Below are 25679 nucleotides of genomic sequence, written 5' to 3'. Positions count from 1 at the left end.
TGTAGTCTAGCCGGTATACGTGGACAAAGTTTAATGAACTATTGAAATATCGTGTATTTGCTCATGTGCTACGGACAATTGATGACATCGGTGTGAATACCCGCTGGAAGTTCTGTTGGTTTAAACTTTAATCGTTTGTTTTTCACATTTTCGTCCTTTATGGTTCAATGACATTAGATCGAGAAATCATTAGGCGCACACGGCTGAGGTGGATTTTTTGGTGAGCGAGATTAACGCTCATTTCGGTTGTCAGTTTTTTTTTTTTAACGCAACGACTTTGCCGCGCAGATGGTACGTGATGAGTGATTGATCTGGGACATTTTCGAAGATTCATTCAGCTGTCGGGGTCGGTTGATCAACACGTGTCAATTGACATTCGTATCGGAGTGCAGTGAAAGTGCCTTCTTAGATTATTTACGTGATAGTCCCAATGTGCATGAGGTATTTCTAGATCTTTTATGAATAGTTATTGTGTTCGTATGTTTGGAGTTTTGGACGTCCGGCGTTTGGCCCTAGTTTTTGGAGGTTAAGGGAATAATAGGCCCAATTGTTTCAGCGCCTCATGTTTCACATCGGTATCTGGGTCTGGTCGTAAATTTAGGGGTCAGACGCTGGGATAAAATCCGAGTAAATAAACACCGCGCGTTTTTTGTTCTCGTGTGTAATTCCATCTTCTGCGTCAGTAATTCTCAGAATATTTTTTCTAGTCTAATTAAATTCTCTCTCTTTTTGGTGCATGGTAATTGGCATTTGTCTTCCATTTCGCCAAACTTGTACGAAATCGTGATAGTATGTGTGAGTAACATCTCTGATAACGAAAATTTATCGCCAATTTGTAGGCGCTAAAAAAATGAAATGAAAGTCAGAGTGTCGTCAGTAAATAGATGAAAAGGTACCGGCGTTAAAAAATTGAGAGAAAATGCAAAAAAATCTAGAGAGAGAGAGATGAGACTAACGAGCTGGGTGAATTTGTTTCCAGATTTTTTTTATCATTTTCGCCGGAGATAGTAGTTATCAGTAGACATTTTGTACTTGCAGTTCTATAAGTAACCGGCCATTTAATCGTATTTTCTGGCTTGGCGCCAGAATGACGACCTAATTTTTTATTTCACTCGTTTCACTTTTTTTTTTCAACATCGAAAAAGAACTAGTAGTTTTTTTTTCTCGACTAAAAGAATGCGTACTGAATTTTTTGGCATTGGCCACCCCTGAAGAACTTCCAGCGGTGAATTGCAAATTTTTATGGTCTCCAACATAAATCACTTTGGTTTATTGACGCTCAAATACGAAGATAAAAAAAGTAGTTTGAAGTAATTATTTACACAGTTGAGTGAAGAATTTTCTTTTTTTCATTACAGGTGAATAGACATAACGATGGTAGATACGCAACATTTTTGTCTGCGATGGAACAATTACCAGAGCAGTATAACGTCTGCATTCGAAAATCTACGTGACGATGAGGACTTTGTGGATGTTACACTTGCTTGTGATGGCAAGAGCCTCAAAGCACATCGGGTTGTACTCTCTGCCTGCAGTCCGTACTTCCGTGAGTTACTCAAGGTAAGTTTGTGTTATAATTTTTTCACTGGCACCAATTTTAATGCTCAGTCACAATGAAAATGTTGACCTTTGTACGAGTCTGAGGGTGAGACCCTCGTTTTCAAATATTTATTCATTGAACAATCCAAAACAGTAATTTAATTGAGCAAGCAATTGCAATTCTGAATGTAATTAAATTTTCTGCAATTTCTTTATCAGTTTTTAATAATTTTTTAATTTACTGTATGAATAGAACTACGTCAATTAAATTTTAATTAATGGCGATTCACGGGGCTCAGCAATACTTACATTCACTTCAAAAGCTTCAGATCTATCCATTCATTAGCATATACTTGGAAAAGAAGCCATCAATATTGAAAATTGAATTTTTCGACTGTTTGAATTACATGGAGTCGATATTAAAAATCAAAAATTTAAATTTGCGTGGTTACAAAGTGTTTCATTTCGGAACAAAAAGACCCTGAAAACCCTCGACGGAAAAATTGTTGACCATTCGAAAAACAGAAAAATAAAGAGTGAGGCATAAAACCCATTGTGATATGGGAAAACTGAGGGAGTCGAGAGAATATGGACCATATCTCTACAATTCCAAATGGCTAAAAGGAGGAGTCGGGGAGTAAACTCGAGAGCTGGGGGGCACCAAATGGTTTCAAGCGTGTCCCCCGACTTTGCTTTCCGGTTCCTCCTCTTAACCAGTCGTAATGTTACAAAATATGGTCCACGTCTTCCTGATTTCTCGTATTAAACTGCGTTTCACTTCCCCCTCTTGATTTCTCCTCCGTAATCAATGAAGTTACATTTTTTCTTTCCATTTTAAATTCTCCCGTCTTTTTTATTTTAGGTAATTGTGGAAGTTGTGTTACTGGTTTCATGCAATTTTTTAATGAAATTTTCAAGAAACCAACGCTATTGATTATAAAATTACCCTGATCTCAGTACCAAACTCTCCGCAACGTCTTTCTATTGATTTTTACTTCAAATGCCGTCATTTTCAAATCATTTTGGATTCGGTGTTTGATTTGTATGCCTTAGAATAATCTATCAATACGTCAATCACAGACACACGTATCTACGTAGGGAATCCACACAACTTGGACTTGTCTATTATTAACGTACCGATATTCATCAGGTGTCATCAGGCGATGAAAGTATTATCTGGTGAATCTCACTTTATTTTTTTAATAATAACCATTTCCATAATTCCTTCTCAGTAAAATATAATAATCGTAATGTAATAAAATATCATCATGATAGATTATAATCACATGAGTCAGATAATACTTTTATCGTCGTGTGACATAAAATAAGATTATGCCCAAGCATAAAGCATGTAGATCTCTCTGGATTGTCGGTGGGCGGCTAGGAATATTATATTAAAAAATGGAAAAACAATTTCCGCATTGCCAATGCTATTGACTCGTCCATTATTCAAACAAAAGGCCACATTTATCGGATACCGTAACGAAAAATTTAAGCTATCAAATGTCTACAGCTGGAAAATTTCTCAATTGGTCTTTTATTTGTTCTTCGCGTATTTGATTAAATCATCACATACTGTTAACAGTTCGTAATGAAAATTTTCCATTTTGATCAATCATAATGTGGAACTAATGAGTGCCTAGAGCTTGCTCGAAGTAAGCAAATTTCAAGCTGAGTAGTATTTGTTCACTCCTTGTTTGAAGACAAGATCATTATCTGTAATAATTGAAGTTACAAAGGAAGATAAAAATACGAAGTTTTTGGTAGCCGTAATCAATAAGTGTAATGAGATCCAATCATATTTCTCAACACCGAAATTGTCATGTTTTTGTTTGCAGAGCACACCGTGCAAACATCCGGTGATAGTACTTCAGGATGTGGCATTCAGTGATTTGCATGCCTTGGTGGAATTTATTTACCACGGTGAAGTTAACGTCCATCAGAGATCACTCAGCAGCTTCCTGAAGACTGCCGAGGTCCTGAGGGTGTCTGGTCTCACACAGCAGGCTGACGCGACTGAGAGGGACGAGGTAAGACAAAAAACAATCATTACATCCCCCACTGGGCTATATCCTTGACTCAAGCGACAAGATCACAAAGTCGCTGGAAAGTAAATTTCTGTCCAATTAAAAGAAGCCATAAATCTCTCCTTCGCTTTTTTTGCTGAAGGATCTGACGTCCGATAAAAGTTGCTAAAGCCTAGACCAAAGATGAATACTGCACCAACGGAAATCATAGTGATAAAAAAATTATTCTTATCAATTGAGTTGGAAAATCCATTCGCTTTCTTTTCATTCTGTCGGAATTATTACTGCGTTATCTTGATTGAGAGATTGTCATAGGTCAAGCAAACAAAAGATGAATTGTCTGCTGGAGAGAATAAATTAAGAGGGTTCCACTTTACTTCATTCAATTCATTACGTTATTTCAAGACTGAACTAAAACTGAATTTTCTCAAAACTATTAGAAATCATCCCTTACTTCTGTGAGTGTTCCGCACTCTTTTATTCGCTGTCAAAATTTTGCAGTTACAACTTTGCATTCCTCAGCTATTAATTTGGCCCATTGTATCCCCTAAGAATAATTTGTCTCAGGTAAAAAAAAAATCTCCTTTTCTCAAATCATCAATTAATTTCGTACAGCTATCGCAGGTACGTGCGTTAGCTGCACGCACCAATCACGTATCGTCCCACGAAAAGTTGTCAGATGAGGGCTTTCCACGTGGTGGTTCACCACCAACCCCAGCAACACCAACTCCAACAACAGTACAACAATTATTACGTCGTGCACAAATACGTAGAAATGAAACGCGTTCACCAGATTTACACGATGAGAGTATTAAGAGATCGCGTTTACCATCACCACCATTGAACAATAATGATGCAACACCCACAGACTTTTCAATGGTAAAAAATCATTTTTCGGCGAAAGTCGAGGGTAATGGTTTGCCAGATGAGCACAGTCGAATTGAGGAGAATATTAAGTGTGAACCGTTGGAATTGACTGGTGGTAATGGTGGTACGGGTGGACATAATGAGGACTCTTCGGACTCAGGTGCAGCGGCTTCTGACAGACCACCAGCGTCAGCGAGTAGTAATGAACATGAGCATGAACCTCCAGAACATCCGTCGACGCCCAATTTTTTACCGGAGAGTAAACTGTTCACGTCCACTCCTGGAAGCTTTAATTTCAGTATGGCGGCATTAACTACAGATCACAGTCCATTATCAGGTAAATTCATGTTTCTGGTATTTTGGATGACCGGCCTTTACGCACAGACCAATTTTGATAATTTTTTTATTTTATTTGAATCCAACTAGCGAGCTTTACATACATTCAATATTGCGATCTCTTTTTACATCCACACGTACCTCAGATGTAAAGTTTCGTCTACTTGGATATTTTTTTGTCCTTTGATTTTATCCGTATCATTTTAATCCTCATTATTGTTTGAGTTATTAGGCTTGTATTATTCTAATTGTGTAACTGCGTACAGGCCGAAATATTCCATGATTAATGGTGGACTATTTGTTGCTACGTTTGACAATAGTGAAATTTCCAGGGTTGCCTCATGGACTTCAGACACCAGATCTAGCAGGGACATCACAAGGTAAGACGAACAAAAATCAATACTCACCTCTGTGTACACAATTTTTGTTAATTTTACATGCCCGATAAAATCACAAGAATAATTTAGGAATCAGTGACAACACTTTTCTCAACTTTTCCTCCTCGTTATCACGTGTGTCACATCGAGGTACGACGTTTTTATATATTTTATTATTAATATCAGTGTCATTCTTTTGATTTTTTCCAAGGGCACTCCTCGCTACACTATATTACTTTTGTTTACTCTTTTGTTTTTAATTGACAAAAGAACAAAATGTGACCAATGCATTAGAAAATTATTTTAATTAAAAAGGCCGATAGAACTCGCCTTGAATGTACTGGTTTCGGTCTAATCTTGTCAACTGTTGACTTGTGCAGTTATATCAAACTAACAACCAAAATCACGCAAAATTTATTCAGAACAATTTTGAAAAAAAAAAATCAATAAAAAATTAATTGGTTGTGGTGAAAGAGCACTATTGTCTCTGCTTTGGAAAATTAAAATTAAAATCAAAATTTTCTCCTAATTGGCATGCGTTTCCAAATCATCGAAATTCATTCATTCTATTCACTTTTTTCAAAATCATCAATATCACATCATTCACATTTATCACAAAGCAGATATTCATGGCAAAATTGAATGCGTTTTTCGGAATATGAAAATGAAGGAAACGAATAATGTCGTCTTGGTGGTGATATGACGAAGAAATTATTTGCTCACTGTATCATCAAAGGCAACAGGATCCAATGGGAATATGACCTTTTACCATTTTCGACCGAGACGATAACGAAATTTGAAATCCAAATACACCACTCTGTGAAGATCAATAATGGGATTATCATTGGGAGGTGCTTAATTTTATCAAATTCAAGTGTCTTGTCGATTGTACAAAGTTTTTAAGCTTCAACATCATCAAGGTCGAGCAATCGTAATGCTCAATAAACTGCACCAGTTGGGAAGAAGTCTTTCACGAATAATTTTAATATGATCAGTGGAGCGTTAGGGTTCCCACTGTCATTGAACCACCAAGTTGGCATTATCATCAACCAGTTGACGATGAAACGAGCGAGAAAAAAAAATTATTAAAAAATCCGTGAGTTTGGCATCACTGTACAATAATTTAGACCGTTACGAGGCGTCACCCTCGATGACACATAGCCGTTAGACAAATAAAGATTTCAATCAGTCTTCAGAATTTTTGAATTTATGAGAAAAGAATGAAAGAGCGCTTCAAAAGACATTGGCAAAGGTGACGTCGTAGCGGCGGTAGAATAGGACTATAAATTACATTTTTTTTTCCTTTTTATCCTCAAAGGAAATATTCGTATCGGCGTGATGTGGACACGATATCGTTGAGCTGTAACTCTCGACGTTTTTTCAAAACGTTTTTCATCCACCATTTATTGATTACTATTGGAAATATCGAGCAATCATTACAATTCGTGGCGTGCTCGTGCCGTCATATTATTCTATCACTTTCTCGGTCATATTAATGTGTAGATGTCCCGCAATAGAATTACCTGAAATCACTAGTGATTTCCTCGTAGAAATGAACATGGAATAATCAATGAAACGTACATTTATGGCTTTTAATGAATAAGTATAGAATTTAGACCACAAAATCAATGCAGTTTTTCAGTTTATGATTTTATCCAGCATATAATGGCAAGAGTATGTGATAGATATTCAATTATCACTCTATTTTTATCCCGGCGTATTGTCACTTGACCCGTATAATGAACGTATTGTACATATATACAATCACAAAATGCGTTGTACTTGTACAACCGGACTTTACTGCCCTACCGGAAACACCAATTTCATATTTCGACGCTACTACACTTTGTTGTCATCGTATCCTCCGCGTTATCATCATGCTTGAATAAAGCAGAATAAAAAAGAATTAAGAATGAAAAACATCAAAGGATGGAGTGAATAAAAAAAAAACACAGAGGAGAGAAAGAATCACACATTGAGAACATCAAACATCAATAAAATCAACAGAAAAATCATGTATTCTGTTTGAAAGAGGCAAAGAGGGGGAGAATTTCGCAAGTGTCCTTCCAGAATAATCACACCTATAACTTCCATCCCAAAATGGACGGAAATAAACATAAATATAAAATGGCGGTAGGCAAATCGTCGAGACGGTGTGTAAATTCAGGTGCGGTCTGGGCCATTTCGAATTAATATTTGAACGACTGGCTTATGCTAGGTTAGTACTGAACAAAAAAATTATCAGGGGGCGTGAGATAAGAGAGCAGATGTTATCCGAAATATTCAAGGTCCATTCTCCTATCAAACTCAAACTGCCGAAATTTACTGCTCACAAAGTTGAACAAATTTTTTTAATTATCCTCAACGATTTTATTTTTTTATTCCTTTTTAATCCGAGAAGGCGGGTGAGGGGCGGGAGGGAGGGGGAGGCAGGGGGTCAAAGAGAGTAGACTCTGAAAAACTAAAAATATCACATCGTGGCCTTGGATATAACACGCCAGTCACGTTCTTGCATCGTATGGTGAATTATTAGAGACATTAAACTGCGAGTCTCCGACGCTTTCGTCCTACGCGCTTCATCTGAAAGAACGCGCTTATCCTCCTCCCCTTCCCCCCTTGCCCCTTCGTGCTTAAATTTGGCAGTATTTCTCGCCGAAAAAACTATGTGCATTGGCAAAAATTGGCAAATATATTTTTCGATTTTTCATGGGAAGGGGAAATAAAAAATGGACACTTTGTTTTGACAGATGTGAGAGGAGTAAATCTTTATCGGTTTTTACCGCTTTGGCAGACTTTCAATGGTGAAACACGCGATATTACGAGGGTCGTTGTTCTCCCTAACTGCATGTGTCAGGATGAATCTTGAAAAATTGATGTAACGGGATAAATTGGCTCCCTCGACTGGTTCATGTTTTTATTTCGGGTGGTATTCAGCTGGTATTTTAATTGCAATTTTATTTCAATTTTTCTTTTTGTTTCGCCGGAGTCAGGGGAATTAATCTAGGAAAAGCTTTGTGGCATCTGAAATCTACCAAAACCACTACAACTTCTGCAAAAATAGAGCGCGCCTCGTGCGATCCACTTGGCCGACGTTATCTGACAGAAATAAATGCCTCTCCGTCTTTTTATCTCTTACGTCTCTTTTTCTTTCCCATTTCTCCGCATTTCTTTTTGACTATTTCACTTTGTCATTTTTTTTTTTCGCCCTTCTCCTCTCTTTCCATTTCTCGATAGAGCAACATCTCATTTTTTTTATCGAGTTTTATTGCAAGCGCGTAATGCGGTTACGCAAAAAACAATAAAGATACATATTGAGATGTGTGCTAAATGAGAAAACGGGGAGAGAGATGGTTAGGAAGGGGAGAAATTATATGTGCAGGTTTAAAAGTCTGTATGAGTGGCCTCTCGTTACGAACTGTCGGACCGGATGCATTTTTCTTTGTTCCCTAGGTTTAGTTTCATAACTTTGCACCACGCACAAACTGTTTTTTTTTTCTTTTAGCAAATGCATATGGACAATGTGTCGCTGACACTGGCCTGAAAAATTGGCGATTTTGTCACAGTTTGCACGATGACGCATCGATGAATCCATTTCACGGCTTATGGATGTGTAGTCGATAGCAAAAAAAAAATGCGAGAATGCAGGACAAAAAAAAAGAGCAGGGAAATTGCACAATCCCAGTGATATTGATAGAATTTTTTTTCACGCAACGATATCATCGCTTTCACATACAGATTCTTTTATTCTTTTTAGAGCGTTAATAGTCGAGATTAAAAGCGCGTCAAGTGGTTTATTGCGGTGCAAAAAATAAAATGCAGTTTGATACCATAAAAAAAAATTTACCGGCACTTTTTATTTATTCTAAAAATTCTCTTATCGCTGACAGTAATTTCTTTCACTGTTCGTTGAACTCGTTTTTTCCTTTTCATTGTTTTTTCTTCAACACTTTTGGCTATGAACAAAAGCAGTTGAGAAAAATGTCTCAACGTGTGTTTTTTATATTCACAACTTGTTGTTTTTTCCCGGGAGGTTAGAGAGAGAGATTGTTTTCAAAAGCTTAAACTAGTCGCCCATTTTTCTTTTTCTCCTTTGCTCTCCCTATCCTCCGACGAATGGCGTATGTGAGTTAACCTGTTGTTAATGTTCGCTGTTTCGCAGTGTAAAAATATATTTCTCTTGTGCTTTCCATCGTCTTCTAATGCATTCCAAGAAGTAGGCCACATCCTGAAGCACTAGGTATCCGCTCAAAGCATTCATTTTTAGTCAGATGAAGGGAAAATACGGTCAATTGTTATCACATGAAGAGAAATCACAATAACAAAAGAATTCAATGAGGAATAATATCGTACAAAATTTGTCGTGCATTGGTTGTAACATCAAGGTACCTTCGTGTTTTCCACTCAATCGACTCACACAATTCCACAATGCTTCATCCCTTTACCCATTTTCCCTCAAACGACTATCAAAGTGGGAATGATTATCTATACTGCATATCCCAATCGTTGAGATCGCAAAAACTTTTTATTCGGTGTTTACCGGGCCGATGACGTCACATGTGCCAACGCGCGGGGCCTGACATAACGCAGTGGAGATATTCATCAAGGTCGAGTTGTTTTAGCCGCACTAAATGATTGCATTGATTGCGAAAAATAAAAAAAAAATTATTATATTTTTCCGCTGTTTTCACCTTCCTGTATTTGTTTTTATTTCCTTTTTCTTAAGAAGGTATTTTTCTCGCTGTTTACAAATTCCTGAGGCCTCTTTATTGACATTATTAATGCAAAAAAATTTAATAATCACCTTGACAAAAATGAGATCACATGTTGATCGTATAAAATTTTTCCTGACCTCAGAAAACTGAAGTTTCTTTTGTTAAATTTTTGACATTGATTGATATGATTTGCTGTGGGAACACGGTTTTTTTCCATTCGAGAAAAACAGCAATCTTCGCGTTGTCATCTATTACTTTTTTTCACCCGTAATTTTCCTCTCTTGTCAATGTATTCGAATTCAACTGGGCAATTGTGACTTAGTAAGCAAATTACCCGCAATTTTTCGAGTTTTTCTGTATAACGTAGGGCGAATGAAGGGCGGGGGTGGGTAGAAAATTGTAGGCAAATTGATGGAGGACAGAAGTCGACATCTGGCGGTGTCTCATCGGAGTAGAATAACGTGGCCCGGGAATTCTTTCGAATATGACACGTTTTACTTTATGCTAAATATTTGAATATCCAAGTACATGTAGATATCAAGACGGTGTTACATAGCCTAACGCAATTTTGTTCAAAGATCCATTTGAGTCATTTCGAAGGCCGAGGTGATACTCGTCTGCCGGATAAACAGACACAGCAGTTTTTTTTAACACACTGTCTTTTCTAAAATCGCCCCAAGGACGAATGAAAGTTTGCACATGTCATATTCAGTCGGTTTTCTCAGTTAATATGTACAAAAACGCAGTCAACGAAAAAAAATTATTTTTTTATCTGTAATATGTACTTATCGGTGACGCCCAGGTCTAGCTGCTTGTTTTCGCATTACGCTATTATCGATGATGAACTTGATTTGACCTTAGAAAAAAAATTGCGACTGCGCAATGATGAGGATAGAGAGGTGGGTGGGTGGGGCGGGGAGGAGATGGAGAAGGGGGTGAAGGAAGGGATCGGGAGAAAGCTAAGTAGAAAAAAAAAAGAACTTATTGAGACAACAATTTTTTTTATCTAATACGAGTGGTTATTCATCACAGTCCATAGTGCAAGTTACTTTTCTGTTTATCTTATAAAAGAACCTTGACGAATTATTGATCCGATCAATGTCAATTGGGCTCAGCACTTTTGCCAGAAACCGAAGTGTACTCTTCATTTTTTTTTTCCTTCACTTGATACAATTTCAAATATGTCACGTACGCGCTACGTTCTTGTATTCGAAAGACAAGTGGCCTTCATTTCTGTAATAGCTAAAAATACCCTATCCAATTTCTCCGATTTATGCAACAGGACTCATCGCATATTTCGTTGCGTAGAATAAATTAAATCGACTGCATTCATAATTCGCACTTTCGAATTTTTCTTCGGATTATCCGTCGATAAATTAGAGGTCTTTCGTATGCGTCTTATCGACAGTTAGCCTTCACCTACAATCCCAAATTCCCGACACAGTTAACGAGACATCACTTATTCAAATTCAAACATTGAAGACGCGCCTCTCATTCTTCGAGTTGAAATTCCATTTCAATGTGCCATAATTACGGGCCCATCGATTTATCGGAGCGACTCACTAGAAATTACAAATACATCAGCTTTGTACCATTTATCGTGTATCGACGTGTCAGTTCTCTCGAAAGATAGCTTCTTCGTTCATCAATTCAATTCTCCATTTCAGCCAATTTTTTTTTTTCATCTCCAGCCAGTTGTTTTCCCCATTGGAAAGCGCGAGTTGGCCTATTGATCGTCTACAGCGAGACTGAGGAACGCGCTTAGAGTCAACATCAGTCATAATACGCTTCCACGGCGGGGGTTATTAAGAATAATACGCGTCGTATCCTCATTCTACCAGCCACCCTCTCCGCCCTCCACCTTTTTTAGTACCCCACTAGGTTCGTCGTTCGTCTTCCCTTTGGGGGCCCCCCTTTAACTCATCGCGAGTGGGAGTAAGCGTGGGGTTACGTTGCCAGGGTAACCAGCCGGGTAAAATCCCGCAAAGAACTATCGCCACGGCGTGTCGGGTTTTCCCCCGCTGTATTGACATCCCATCTGCACAGGCGTTATACAGCCTTTTATGAGGCAGTGGATAGTGAACCATTCCCCTCTTGTCATCGGTCTCTGCCACTCCCTGAGATTCCTCTCATTTCACATTTTTTTTCCAACCCTGCCTCGCCTTTTTTAACGTGAGAACAGCCCCACACGCGTCACCTTGATTCTGGTCCAGGATCTGCGGCTCCGGTACCTCTCCACATCTTGCGGCTGATCCCTCTCACTCCCCCCCACCCACCCTCACCTGAGTATAATGAAAATCCACTGCACGATATTAAGATTTTATGATTCATTTTAATGACTTCTTATTCGAAACAAAACAAAAAAAAAACAATTATTCAACTAATTGCTCGCATGCCTGCATTAGCGAGGATTGGTTTTTTGGACTCAGCCCCCTCTCCTCTTTGGTTACAGACCGGGAGGACGGGGGCTGGCCATCAAACATCACAACAAGTACGTGCGAAAGACAGCGTGATTGCAATGGAGCTAGTCACAGTAATACATTACCAAGGGTTAATCAGGATTTACCGATAATTGATCTGCTCGATGATGTTGATGATCAGATTGAATTCAAAACGGAGCCATTGTCACCGAAGATTGACGCACTGTCTTGTTTGTTATCTGACGAGACAAATCTCACCAAGGATTGTACAAATTTGATGAATAATTACGAGTACCAGCAGAATGAGGATATAAGGGAGTCTGATAATAGAAGAAATGAACAGGATATGAGACAACGTGTTGGCACTTACTGTACATTCTGTCACAAATCATTTTCACGAGCTTGGTCATTGCAGAGACACCTGGCTGATACGCATTTTTACGTGCCCCAGTCATTAGCCTGTGATCAGTGCGGCAGAAGCTACAAGTCTAGGAATAGCCTTATCAGCCATAAGAGCCAGTATCATGCGAAGAAGGAGAGAAAAGATCATGAGACTAATTACTTGCATGAACTCACTTATTAGAGAATGAGGTCACTATTATCGGAAGAAAAAGCGCCTCAAGTATTATGGAAGACGTGGAAATACCCTATTTCAATGATAAATCTTCAGTGATAATTCATTGATCAAGTTTTCTCAAAGTTGAAGTATTATCTCTTCTGTCATCTTAATCAGGAACTTGTGTTCATCAAAAGACTTCTGCAGATCTATCTGTTCTGTTCGTTCTTTCCCTAATCTGCGTTAAACAAACTTGTGTTATCCCCGATGTGCTTCGCTGAGTGCAAAAATGATAGTTACTCATGTATTGTATTAATCGAATTCGCTTGATATTGCACAAACAAGTCATTATTATTTATTGGTGAAATTAATGCCAATAACATTGTATGTGAGAAATGCTAATGTATGAAAAATCATGTGTGCCGATTTTAGCTGGCGAAAATAAAAATTGAATGCGTATTTGACGAATGATTATCGTGCGAAACTCACGTGAGGGCCAGCGTTTATTTCACTCAATCTCTTATCGATCCAATAAACATCAGTATCGCAAGTAGGTCTATTTATTTCGTTCATTAAGTTGTCGTCAATATCGCTAATAATCGAGTGCCGATATTACGCTTCATCGCATCAATATCATCAACAATTATCATATCTGTATATAAGTCAATTCTCTATCCACATTTATTAATTCAATTTAATTTTTAAGTCCTAAAGCTCTATTTCTTGCTGTAAATAATAATGCATTAAAAACATTTGGTGGACTCCATCTGGTATTCTGAAATCCACTAACGATGCATATTGCTCTCAATCGATAGCTGGATTTTTCTCCTTGAATTGCTTGCACGTCTTTTACTATTGCGCTACAATGAATTTTATCAAACAAAGGTGGTGAAAAACTAATGTTCATCAGTTATTCAGCAGTAAGAAAAATCGTTTTTCCAATGGTTCAAGATCGAATGAATATTTCAGTCATCTGATGAGACTTCCATTTATAAAATCATCGATAATACTCGCGTATCGTGCTGCATCAATATCTTCATTCAAAGGCTATTGATTTTATTTTAAACTCACGCACAGCGCGTCCCATTGCATCAAGATAATAGATTTGTTTCTTCATCGGATTTTTCTGAATATATAAATTCGATGGTGGATCAGCTGCAATTTTTACGATAGCATAATCAAGGAGATCCGAATGGAGAACTGTCCGAATGTAAATAGCAAAAGCAGATTGAGTCCCGGATGAACCAAAAAAAAAGAGCAAAAAACGACCACTTTTTTCCGAGCACGGCTTTATTTGGGTGATGGGTGTGGCAAAAATGTCGAAAAGTAAAAAAAAAAACCAAGGTCAATAAATCAAAATCATTGAGAGACGCGAGCAATGTAGTAGATACGAGGCAGATGCACTAGAAATCAAATAGAAATTGAAATGTGACGTGACACGAGGAGGAGAAGCCTCAGAGTGACTTAATAAAAAACAAAAAGCAAAGTAAAATCAAAAGTGATGAAACGCAAAGTAACAATGTGTCTGGTTCTGCCGCCAGGTCTGTTGGCCGGCAGCAGCGTGACCGATGAGTTTCGATGTGAGCCGTGCAACAAAAACCTGACCTCACTAACGCGGTTGAAGCGGCACATACAGAACGTACACACCCGGCCGAGCAAGGAGCCAATCTGTAACATCTGCAAGAGGGTTTACTCCAGTCTCAACAGTCTGAGGAATCATAAGAGCATCTATCATCGCCAACATGGAAAGATGGAACAGCAGCGTAAGGAGGAGGAGCAGCTCAAGCGTGATAGAGAATTCCAGGAGCAGCTCTATGCACAGCAGCAACAACAGCATCACGATTACTCACGTATGGGCTGAGATGAGATGAATAACTAGGGATATTTTGAGTTTCATTAATTGAAAAATACCGTATTAGTGCCTTTTCGGACTTGAAATCTTGAAATCTGATTTCCCTCATTGTGAATTGTGTTTGTTAGATAGGGAGTTATTGCAATTGAAAGAAAAAATAATGTGGTGATAGAGTTTTGAAGCTACGATATGGTTGATAATTGAGTTTTAATGTTTATTATAAGGAAAGGAAAAGAAGTTACCGAGATGAAGCGTAATCCACACGATGAAGCATTAATTTTTAGTTACGAATGTATTAAATTGAATTAATTGTCGTTAATTGTAACTTGTTATGTTGCGCTGTCAGTCGACAACGAGTACACAGATCCGGGCATAATGGTTTTAGCAATCCGGCGAGTTCTATTTTCATATTCTGTTTCTACTTCCTGAGTATAGGGATTGGTGTTCTATGTTTCGCTGTGACAAAGTTGGAGATAATTATTTTTCATTCAGATCTCGACCAATGCCTCATTCCAAAGCGACTGAAACGAATTATAGTTTTTTTTATAGATTGTATACTACACAATGTACCTACGTGACTGAAAGAGATACTACGATCACTGAAATTGCAGTGTCACGACAGTTTTACATTCAATATCATGATTCATTCTATTTGTTTCGTTTGTTTTAAATAATCAATTACAGTTAATACTCTTCAATGGTCCTAGTATCACGTGTCATGTCAACACGAGGCTCGATATAAATTCATTATTTCAGACTCAATGTCTCGCATTATTCACAACCAACAAAATGTAGTTTAATTAGTAATTATGTTCAATTGAATTGAATTTAAACAGATTAACAGATACTTAATTTATTTAATCGCTATCTTAATTTATATTGAATTTTGTTGAGGATCCAACAACACTTTCGAATTTTCATCATCACAATGTTTTGTGTCTCGTAAAATATGGAAACCACAGATGAGGGCCAGATAATTCATAGATGTGAGATTTCTCATCGATCGCACGTATAAAATAAGTTCTCGAAGTATCTGACACTCGCTCTCTTTACCTTTCTCATTCCAATGAAACTGTATACCGGGGTTTTCTCCCGTGAAAGTAAACTTTGAGTTTTCCGACCCCCAAATGAAAAAAAAAATCGAAAGAAATAGAACGACTCCTGGTGGTAAATACGATATTTTTAAAGCACAGCCGTGATATTTATTTCTCTCTCTCAGAGTTGTTCAAATATTTATTTATCCGAAAAAAAAATCCTCACCAATCGTAATAGAGAGTTTTGTATCATCTGGATTGATGCGCGCGCAACTTGTTATTTGTCTCTTTCACTCCTCAATATGCATTATATATTTCTTTGATTCGGGGGAGGCTAACGCTCGCGTGCCACGATTTTACAGTGATTGTTATTTACATTTGCCTATTATTATTATTATTTTTGAGAAAGGTAAATTGTGATAGGCGATCGTTTTCATGAGATACTTGAAATCTTGTCTTGAGAATGATGATAATAATAAAAAATACAAAACAACAAAATGTAGAATTACAATTTCCTTCGACAAGATGTCTTATCCTGATATTATAAATCACCCTGGTACCATTCCCGGACGATTTTTAGATGTATATTTATCGTTGAAAAATCGTCTGGATCTGTTTATATGCAGTCGCAGTGCGAACGCAGTTTATAAAGATTAAGGGTAAATTATTACTTTTTCCTTATTTGCCTGTTTGTTCAAAAGAAAATTAGTACAGAGTGTGAAATATAGTACATATACGTCTTCGTTTTCAACACCCCGCCGTGTAAATAGAATACTTTTTATACCTGAGTTTGTAAGACATAATATATTTTTTATCGAATAATTAATATAAGAGAAGAATCGTTTAAAGAAAATGATAAATTTCTTTTATTTTGTTTTGGTGGGTCCAGGGTTATTCTTTCCATTGTATTCACTCACGTTATTTGTCATTATTTATGAATAAACATTTTATTTCTTTCGTAACAAACTATTTCATTTTTTCAATTGATTCACCGGAGAAGGCGACACGTTTTTCAATCCGAACTGGAATCATGCTTTGCAATCTCAAAGTTATTCTTTTATCATTACTGCACTCGATCATAGTATTAGATCGTTGTCAAGATAAGTCTGCGTGTTTTGTGAAGTCAAGATCTCTAGATATTTACGTTTAAGTTTTCCTCGTTAGACTCATCCACACACGGGGGACATTGAGAATGGTATGTTGAAAGAAAACTTCATTATTCATATCTAAAGAAATAAAAAAAAAATGCTTCTCTGTTGACGACATGTCACTGGGAATCTGTGGATTTTTATTTAAAAATCTCGTTGTGCCTGAATTACTCGAAACTTTATCCTATCTCTGATGATTTTGGTCATCGATAAAATTCTGATATCAGTTAATGAAATGCTTTGAAGTACGAAGTTGAGAGATATCACACGATTTTCTTCTGATTTGAATAGAGTAATTTATAACAGCATAACGGGGTTAACACAATAATTACCATGTGTCACATCAATATCCCCACTTATTCACAAAAAACCTCGAGTGTGATTGGTTATCGCTGACACGAGTCACATTACCATGATCAATGACAAACCAGAGCCCTCCGAGCCTTTCTTTTATTTTATAACAACCGAATAGATTATTCTCAGCACATTTGATAACCGAATGCACCGCTTCGAGTGTCAGCTGAGCCGATGTCACCCATTTTAAAAAAAAATATTCAATATAAAAAGTATGAAGTAGTAGCTCTTTAATGAAAGTACCTAAAAAATGTAAAAAGAGATGATAACAATTCCCAATGGAACCCAACGATATCCCCCCCAACTCATGAATTTTTCACCCCTCAGAATACAAAAAAAAAAAAAGTCCTACCTGCCCACCCCTTTACCACCCCCCAGAAGACCTGTATAGAAATTACTAGCATCGTTACTAATGTGTCCACAATATTAATGGCAGTCGTATCTTTGTTCTTGTTTGTTCCCGGTCCCGCTCGCTCGGCTATACGTGCTCTGGTTCGTCATTGTTCTGTGTGTACCTACTACTACCTTCACGAACGGATTTACGCTGGGGGTCCATCCACACGTGGCTCTCTATCTGTGTGTACCACCTCCTCCACGTCAATTGGTTCGTAAACGGATATATTTTTTTTTCTAATTGGGATCAATGTTAACGGTGCTTGGTTTACATATAATTGCTTGCCAAAAATGATAAATTATAAATATTCAATGATGAAACAACCAAATTAATGCTCATCAACAACGCAATGGTCTAATTGATCAATGCTCAATTGTCTGGCATCGTCTGGATGAAAATTGAAATATCTATCGATAAATTTATTGAACACGCGAAGGTCCACCGTCGGCGATTCTCGCGATGCGTTTGTCCCATCCGATTCACAACAGCCTACTGCCACCAGGAATATGTTACACTTGTGACGTTTGCGGAAAGACATTGTCAACTAAGCTAACGCTTAAGCGCCATAAAGAGCAACAACACTTTCAACCCCTCAACAGCGCACTGTGCGTCATGTGTAACAAAGTGTTCCGAACGCTCAACAGTCTCAACAATCACAAGAGCATTTATCATCGTAGGCAAAAATAGAGTTTGCCAATGGGGCGACGGGAGTACACAAGACGTCGATCATGAAACGGAAAGAAAAACTGAAAATTGTTAACAGGTGGAAAGAGGAGACCAAGGGAAGTGATGAGAGAGACGATTGAAATGAATTGAGATATAGGCAAGGAAATAATCTATGAGGGTTTTATGAAGTGCTTCCACGAGTGTTGACGAGTTCAAATGGATAATATGAATGATTTTGGGAGCGAGAAAGATTCACTACTCTTCATCATCGAAGTTGCCAAAAAAAAAAAATGATTACAATTTTATCGACTGACACACATTCCTCTGCCCCGTGATTGAGAGAGATTTTTGAGATATTAAAAATAGAAAGTGTCGGTGTGACGCTTGCGTTCGTAATGTAGTATATCGACGTGGTCCCGATGCGGCTTTACGGACTCTGTTAGTTAGGATTTGTTGAACGGTAAAAGATGAAATGAAAATAGTAACTTCCAGGTGTCGAAGACGCCATCGTCCAGCGTTTAAATTTAGCAAGAGACATTAAGATGTTGAAAAAAAAAGACTGTGTGCGATGAAAAATTAATGACCTACAAGACTCGAGATTTTTAATTGTTCCCAAAACATAAAGTATAGAAGATGAGAAAAAAAAACTAAACTTATTAAATTAAAATGGTGAAATTTAGTTTGAGTAATTGTGCAGTGCATGAGCCGGCTCAAATGAGGGAGGAGGAGAAATTTTTTTCTAGAGACTTCACAATTCTTTTATTATTGGAGATGCAATTATATAATATATATTTTATTTTAATATATTCCATTCCAATGCGCATGAGAGTATGCTTTAAAAAAAAAGACAACGGGGTACCTTTTTTCGTACAAGCGAAGTTAATACTTGTTTATCTTCTTTGCGTCCCTAGGGATTTTACGTAAAGTACCTTGAATCCTTCTATTAATGTTTTATACAAAAAACTTCCCAAATTTTAATTTTAATAATACGAAATTAGAGTTACGTGTTGTTATTGCGCCGCCCGAATATTTTCCAAATTCATCAGGACGGAATTTAAAGCCATTAGTGAAATGGTGAAACGTCATAATTCGAATATTACACTTTTGTTGATGTTGGAATTATCTCAGACCTGATGGTTCGCGTGAAATATTATTTCTACTGAGTGAGAAAATGGAATGTGAAGAAAAATCATTTTTATTAATTGAGTGAAACACTTTAGAGATATATTTTTGCAATTTCGATTAATAAGGAACAGGCAAAAATTCATGAACATTGCAAATGCCAGTTTTCGACTTCATACTGCAATTTGTTTTAGCTGAACATAGCTTTACTATTTTTTTATTATTTTTTGGGGAAAAAATACCTGTTCAGTATTCTTCATTTGATTTCCATTTTTTAACTTCAGTTTGGTCAGTTGGTTTTTAATGTTTAATTGACAAATCATTGAAAATAATATTGAACCTTTTTTTTAATACTTTTCAACTACATTTGATACATTTCACCACTTCCTACTTCACCGGCATTTTAAACGGGAAACAAATCACAGAACAGTCCATTACATAAACAGAAAGCCTCCATAAGAGCAGAGCGAACTGAAAGAACAGAATGAAATAGCCGCAAAGTACATATAGTCGAACATTATATATTTTAGTAGAACATTTCATAAGAAAGCAAATATATATTCTTCAAAGCCGTCTTGATGGAATCCTCTTTTTCACGAATACAACTGAATTGATTTGCAAATGAATCCATCATCTTCTCGAACAACTGTCAATCCATCTGCCCCACAAGCTGATGAATTAATTCATAAAGAATTAACTGGATATCAATCAAGGAAGCTTTGATCAAACCGGAAGGATAAAACATTGAAACAAGCCTAGACTAAACGGTCTTATCGACTAATCTTAGTGAGTTTGATGTGACAGACCCCCACACAGAACCGACACAAATCCCCTATGATATATATTATATTTTGCAGCAGGAAACACATAACAAATATTTGTGCATGAATATATTTCCAATCTACACTTTCAATTACACAAAAAAATGAAATGGATGATTCACGTATACCACTCACAAAAGCGTATGAAACACGTTTATTTAATTGAATAGATAAATGAAAAGGTACGATAGATTAATTTTAAGTTTATATCAAATTGAACTCAATGAGGGCGGGAGAGAGGGGAGAAGGGAAATGATGGAAAAAATGATAATTACAAAAACATGATTAAAAATGTTATGAGAACACTCGGGAGCGGAAAATGAAGAATGAAGCTTTAAATTAACGGGAATTACTGAAATATACAGTTTTATAGTAGTCAAGGCAGAAAGAACTGATATTGATAATATTTAAACGTAGGATTTATTTGCGAGATGAAAAAAATAATTAACAAAAAAAAGGTAATAAATTGACACTTGTGACTACTGTAAAAATGGCCAAATACACGGATTATTTGTTGACCCACAGCGAGTGTGGGGCGGCATTCTATTGAAAATAATAAATTATTAATGAAAAATGAAAAATGATAAAAGAACGAAAGTTAAATTTAATATAAATTGATTGAATATTTAATTGCATATTGAGTATATATTCGTAGAGATTTATTTTGAATTCATTATTATTAATTTTTTTTCTTCTCTTTTATTCTCGTTATTATTATTATTATTATTATTATTATTATTTTGTGCGTGAACTGATATAATGAGCCGCGTTTAAAACGTGTAAAGGAGAAATTATACATCGTTAATTGTCATTTACGAGTTTCCGGTTTGCATTTACATCGTTGACCATAAAATTATCTCGCGCCAGAGAGAGAAAGATAATAACGAATTTATTTTTTATTAGTGTAATAAGGCACAAATAACAAAAAACGATAAAAATGTTTTTGTTATGTGGAAATAAAAAAAAAAACAAGACTGAATCAGGAATTGAATGTTGAAACTGGTGCGAGAAAGTGAAAGAAAAACATAGAGAGAAGACAAATTCTATGCGACACATTGTTTAATTACGTGTCTCTGACTGAATTGGATGAAATCATCTTGTTTTTTCTAAAATTAGTCGACTTTTTTTTTTTATTCTATTGGACTGATTTTTTTTCTATATTTGACTGATGTTACCAAACTGTTGAATGAAAAACGTACCTAATGATTAAGTTAAAAGGGAAAAAGAAATTTTAGCACTAAAAGAAGGCATTTTGCCCGTGCAATTTTATTAGAGAAAAAAAACTCAAAATGAGCGAATGAAACTAATGAAAAATGACACTGCGAATGAGAAAGGTCTGCGAGAAAATCGACAACCGTGACACACGAGCCAATTATCAATAAATAAAAAATATAAAACCGATGCCGCCATTTTTGAAAGGAACAAAAAAACAAATCCATTACGTGCTAAATTACGTGATTATTTTTTTTTTCGCTCCTCGTTTTCAATGAGACAAATGGTCAAGGGTCATAAACACATACACACACCGCTTTGTTTTTTTATTCACTTAATAATCAATAAACTATGTAATAGTAATAATAGATATACAGGCAAACATGAGAGAAAATACAAACGATAATTGCACAATTTTTTTACTACTTTTCACAATAGCTTAAAATACTATACGATATAGATTTCGCTTTACTTAGTAGTGCTACTTGTCCCTCCGTGAAAAAATGTCGAGAGAAAGAATAAAAGAAAAATTTATTGAGCAGACGAAAGAAGCGTTAGTACCTGCGCGATACGAAACATTTATTGATGCGGAATTAATTAATTGAAAACGGAAAATTACCGACTTTTGAGAGAATGAAAAATGTTCGTGTAAAAGTAACAAGAGAGCCAGGAATCATGGAATCCCTGAGCAAAAAGAAAATGAAATTTTTAAGAATGATAAATAACAAATTTCACTCACTCGCGCATAAGATCATGTGTAACTGAAAAAAATGTGGTTACGTTATCTTGCTTACTTATTATTTTGTTATCTGCCAAGGTGTTCTGGTTTATAGTATATATTTATTATTGATTATTATTCTTTTTAAGCTATGTCAAATGCATTTTAATATATTTTCATTTTTTATATAACGCAGAAAATGTACTGTTTGGTTTAATAATTCCGTTGTTTTTATTATTTCGTTTTTGCGTCCAATACGAAATGAAAAAAACCTATCACATCCTCTTGCCATACAATGAGAAAAGCCATAACGAATCAATCGATTAGAGTATATACCATAGAAAATTTAGAATTACCCAGAAAAATTAATTTAACAAAAGAAATATTTTCAGCCACAATAAATAAAAGGTAAGTTTGCCTTAATTGTACCAACTGGTATCATTGTCAATGTCTTTTGTCCCTGCAACACCAGCCATAAACTCCTAACGATACACACTGTGTCATCAAACTTGCGTCTTTTCAATTAAAAATACGAAAGAATACAAAGTCAAGCAAAAAAAGACCGAAGAAAGCTGGTCATCACAGTGCCATAGGGAAGAATGTTTTCTTCGAGTCACAAAAAAACTGTAGTTTGTGTGTTTTTAATGATCATGCTATACATCACATTGAACAGCGAAGATACCTTCTCCTCCTCAATACCATCAGCTGCATATAATTATTTCTTTTCTCTGTTATTAAAATGTAAAAATATTAAACAAAGTTGACGAGTATTCGTCACGATGAACAACGAGATCGTCTTAACCTGCCATTGAGAAGAAATACATTTCTCTTATACATAATGTTTCATAAGAATTAATGAAGAGAAATTTCCCGTATAATTGCAAAGATCCCAGACATTAAAAGCATTAAAAAGCGATACATGCTGTTAAACTCCAGTTGCATGCTTTAAGTGTCACCCCGAATGCTCAGTGTTTATCCTCCATCTTTTGTCAGGCCTCTGTCTCTCTCTCTCTCTCTCTCTCTCTCTCTCTCTCTTTCTCTCTTTCTCTTTCTCTCTCCACCATCTTTCCAAACCATCGTAAGAAATAATTATTTATTTCTCCTAACGATACATGCCCAGGTATCATCCATATCGCATATCTCAGTATTTTATTTATTCCTTCTCATTTACCTTCACCACCACAATGTACAGTTTTTTTTTTGTTCTTAGGATTTTTATTGAGTTTAAATATATCCACCTGCCACAGCATCCCTCTCCCTCGCTGTTACTTTCACTCCTGTCCCTTCCCTCTATCCGTCCTCCTTTACACTGCCAACTGCAGTTTCTTTTGCCTGAAGTTTAATGAGACACAACTCTTGGGAAATTGGATAAAGAGCAATTTTCAAATGAAAATGAATGGTTTCGCCTGGCGCTCTCAACAACCCCAAACTCCTACCCACCGTTATACATTTTTTTTTCTCCACCCTTCACAATAGCTTCGCGTTTGAATTTATAATATTGTATCCGAGGAATACGATGGATGAGTTCTTCATCTCACCATCTTCACTTCGTAATTCAATTTGAGTAAATGGGGCGTCCCTACTTATTGAAAACACTCTTAGACGAGACAACTTTTAACTCAATTTTTTATTTTATTTCTTTCTTTCTTTCCTTCTTTCTTTTTTTATTTCAATTCCACGTTCTTATTATTTTCACCGAGTCAATGTATTTTCAATTTACATTTTATCTAACTAGAGGATGAGAGAATGTTTTTAGAGACGAGGGGCGAGCGACAGGTAGAGGAGGGGAGGGTAAGCGGATAAAAAAAACTGAAATCATAAGACTTTTGTTCAGTATTGAAGAATAATGTCGAAGTAGAATAAAATGAGAAATTTCAATGTACAAGAATGAAAGAGAAAAGAAAAAAAGTGTCAGAGTTTGGTGGTAGGTAAGTGTGGGGTGGCTGCATGAGGTGCATTGTTGTTGTTTCAGTGCTCGCCTCCATGCCAGGGCTGACTTTGAACTCGCTGAATACACCATCTCCAAAGAAGCTGTTTACTTGTCAATTGTGTGGCAAGGTACTTTGCAGTAAAGCATCCCTAAAGCGTCACGTGGCCGACAAGCATGCCGAACGACAGGAGGAGTACAGATGCGTCATCTGCGAGCGGGTTTACTGCTCACGTAACTCACTGATGACACATATCTATACCTATCATAAGAGCAGACCTGGCGACATTGACATTAAGTTCTTTTGAAGGTTTAGATAAGGTAGGGTCCATGCACAGAACAACAAAAAAAACCGAAAAAAAAATAACAGCAAAAGAATTAATCGGTCTTGATTATGCTCTTCAACTTTTTTCAATAGTTTTTTCCCTTTACTCCTAATTTGCTTTTTATTTTTTTTTTTCAAGTTCATTTTAATTCTTTTACTTCTCTCACTGTCTCTCTCTCTCTCTCTTTCTCGCTCGCTCTCTCTCTCTCTTCACAGAAATTTGCATGCTCGACTAACTCTCTGGGATCCAACACTATTTCTGATGGTTTACTTTATTTTATACGCCATTTCTCTCAGTCTCCCGTTTTATTACACAAAACATTTACCCCACTTTCCTCAACTGGATTTGGTCTTACTTCTTGATGCATGAATGGGTTATTGAAATGAAAATGTTCACCGAAGTAAATTTGTCTATCTGAATTTAGATGAATTATTCAAGGCGACTTGAATGACGTCTGAATTGAAATTTCTCACGGGTGGAAGAGAAGTTTCCAATTGTTATTTATACGATTGCGATCAAACTCGACGATTTTTATTCGTGTTATAAAAATCAATTGAATTTTGGGAGAACGAAGATCAAATTGGGGTCTGTTAACAAACCGAGTTCATCTTTGGTGATGAATTGTTGTGAATGCTTCAGGCTACCCACCCTGAGTACTAACCCAACATATCCCCATCTGCTTTGTTAATTTTATACTGTGTTTATTTCATTTGTTGTCTTTTGTCTATTTTCCCTCTAATCTTCATTCGGATAATCTTTTTATTCAGCAGTGCTTTTGATGTTCAATGTTGTCTGCATGCCTCATAAACACTCAGTCACGCATAAAACATACCTTCCAGCATGCGCTGAGTATCATCACCCCATCGGAATAATCGAGTGTAAAAAATCAGTCTGTCTTCCTTTTAATGTAGAATATGTTTTACGGCTAATCAGCAGTCGTGCATGATGGAAATATACAGGGATGAAATAATTGCATGAATTCTTTCTCACCTGTTCGCTCTACCCCTCTGTCATGGAAAATATTCTTTAATATTCTTTATTTATTGTGAATATCTTTAATGCACGTTTACAATGTTTATTCAAATAGTTATGTTTTTAATCAGTTATTTTACATGCGAAGTGAGGGAAATAATATGGACATATGAATGTGAACAATGGACGTCATTTATTTCGTATACAATAATAGGAGTTCTCAAAAGAATATCGATTCAGTAGTTCAAGTCACCATGATAGCTATTTTCATTGAATCAATAATGACATCTCAATTCTGT

At 36.4% G+C, this 25679-nt stretch overlaps 1 protein-coding gene across 14 annotated transcripts in view; it reads left to right on the top strand.

Annotated features, from left to right (window-relative positions):
• The window catches only part of Br (broad), a 43333-nt gene that overhangs the window by 10543 nt on the left and 7111 nt on the right, over positions 1 to 25679 (top strand). For 4 of the 14 annotated variants that reach the window (XM_064118983.1, XM_064118985.1, XM_064118986.1 and 1 more), the window contains exons 2-6: positions 1359 to 1560; positions 3378 to 3569; positions 4182 to 4770; positions 5090 to 5149; positions 12311 to 14360. In XM_064118983.1, coding sequence (XP_063975053.1) covers positions 1375 to 1560; positions 3378 to 3569; positions 4182 to 4770; positions 5090 to 5149; positions 12311 to 12861 — 1578 coding nt within the window. In that variant the 5' untranslated portion in view covers positions 1359 to 1374 and the 3' untranslated portion in view covers positions 12862 to 14360. The other 10 variants (XM_064118984.1, XM_064118996.1, XM_064118994.1 and 7 more) reach the window with 10 other exon arrangements.

The sequence above is a fragment of the Diachasmimorpha longicaudata genome, chromosome 4 (genome assembly GCF_034640455.1).
Source record: "Diachasmimorpha longicaudata isolate KC_UGA_2023 chromosome 4, iyDiaLong2, whole genome shotgun sequence".
Classification (NCBI taxonomy): domain Eukaryota; kingdom Metazoa; phylum Arthropoda; class Insecta; order Hymenoptera; family Braconidae; genus Diachasmimorpha; species Diachasmimorpha longicaudata.
The sequence above is the reverse complement of the archived record's forward strand: the minus strand, read 5'-3'. Positions and strand labels throughout refer to the sequence as shown.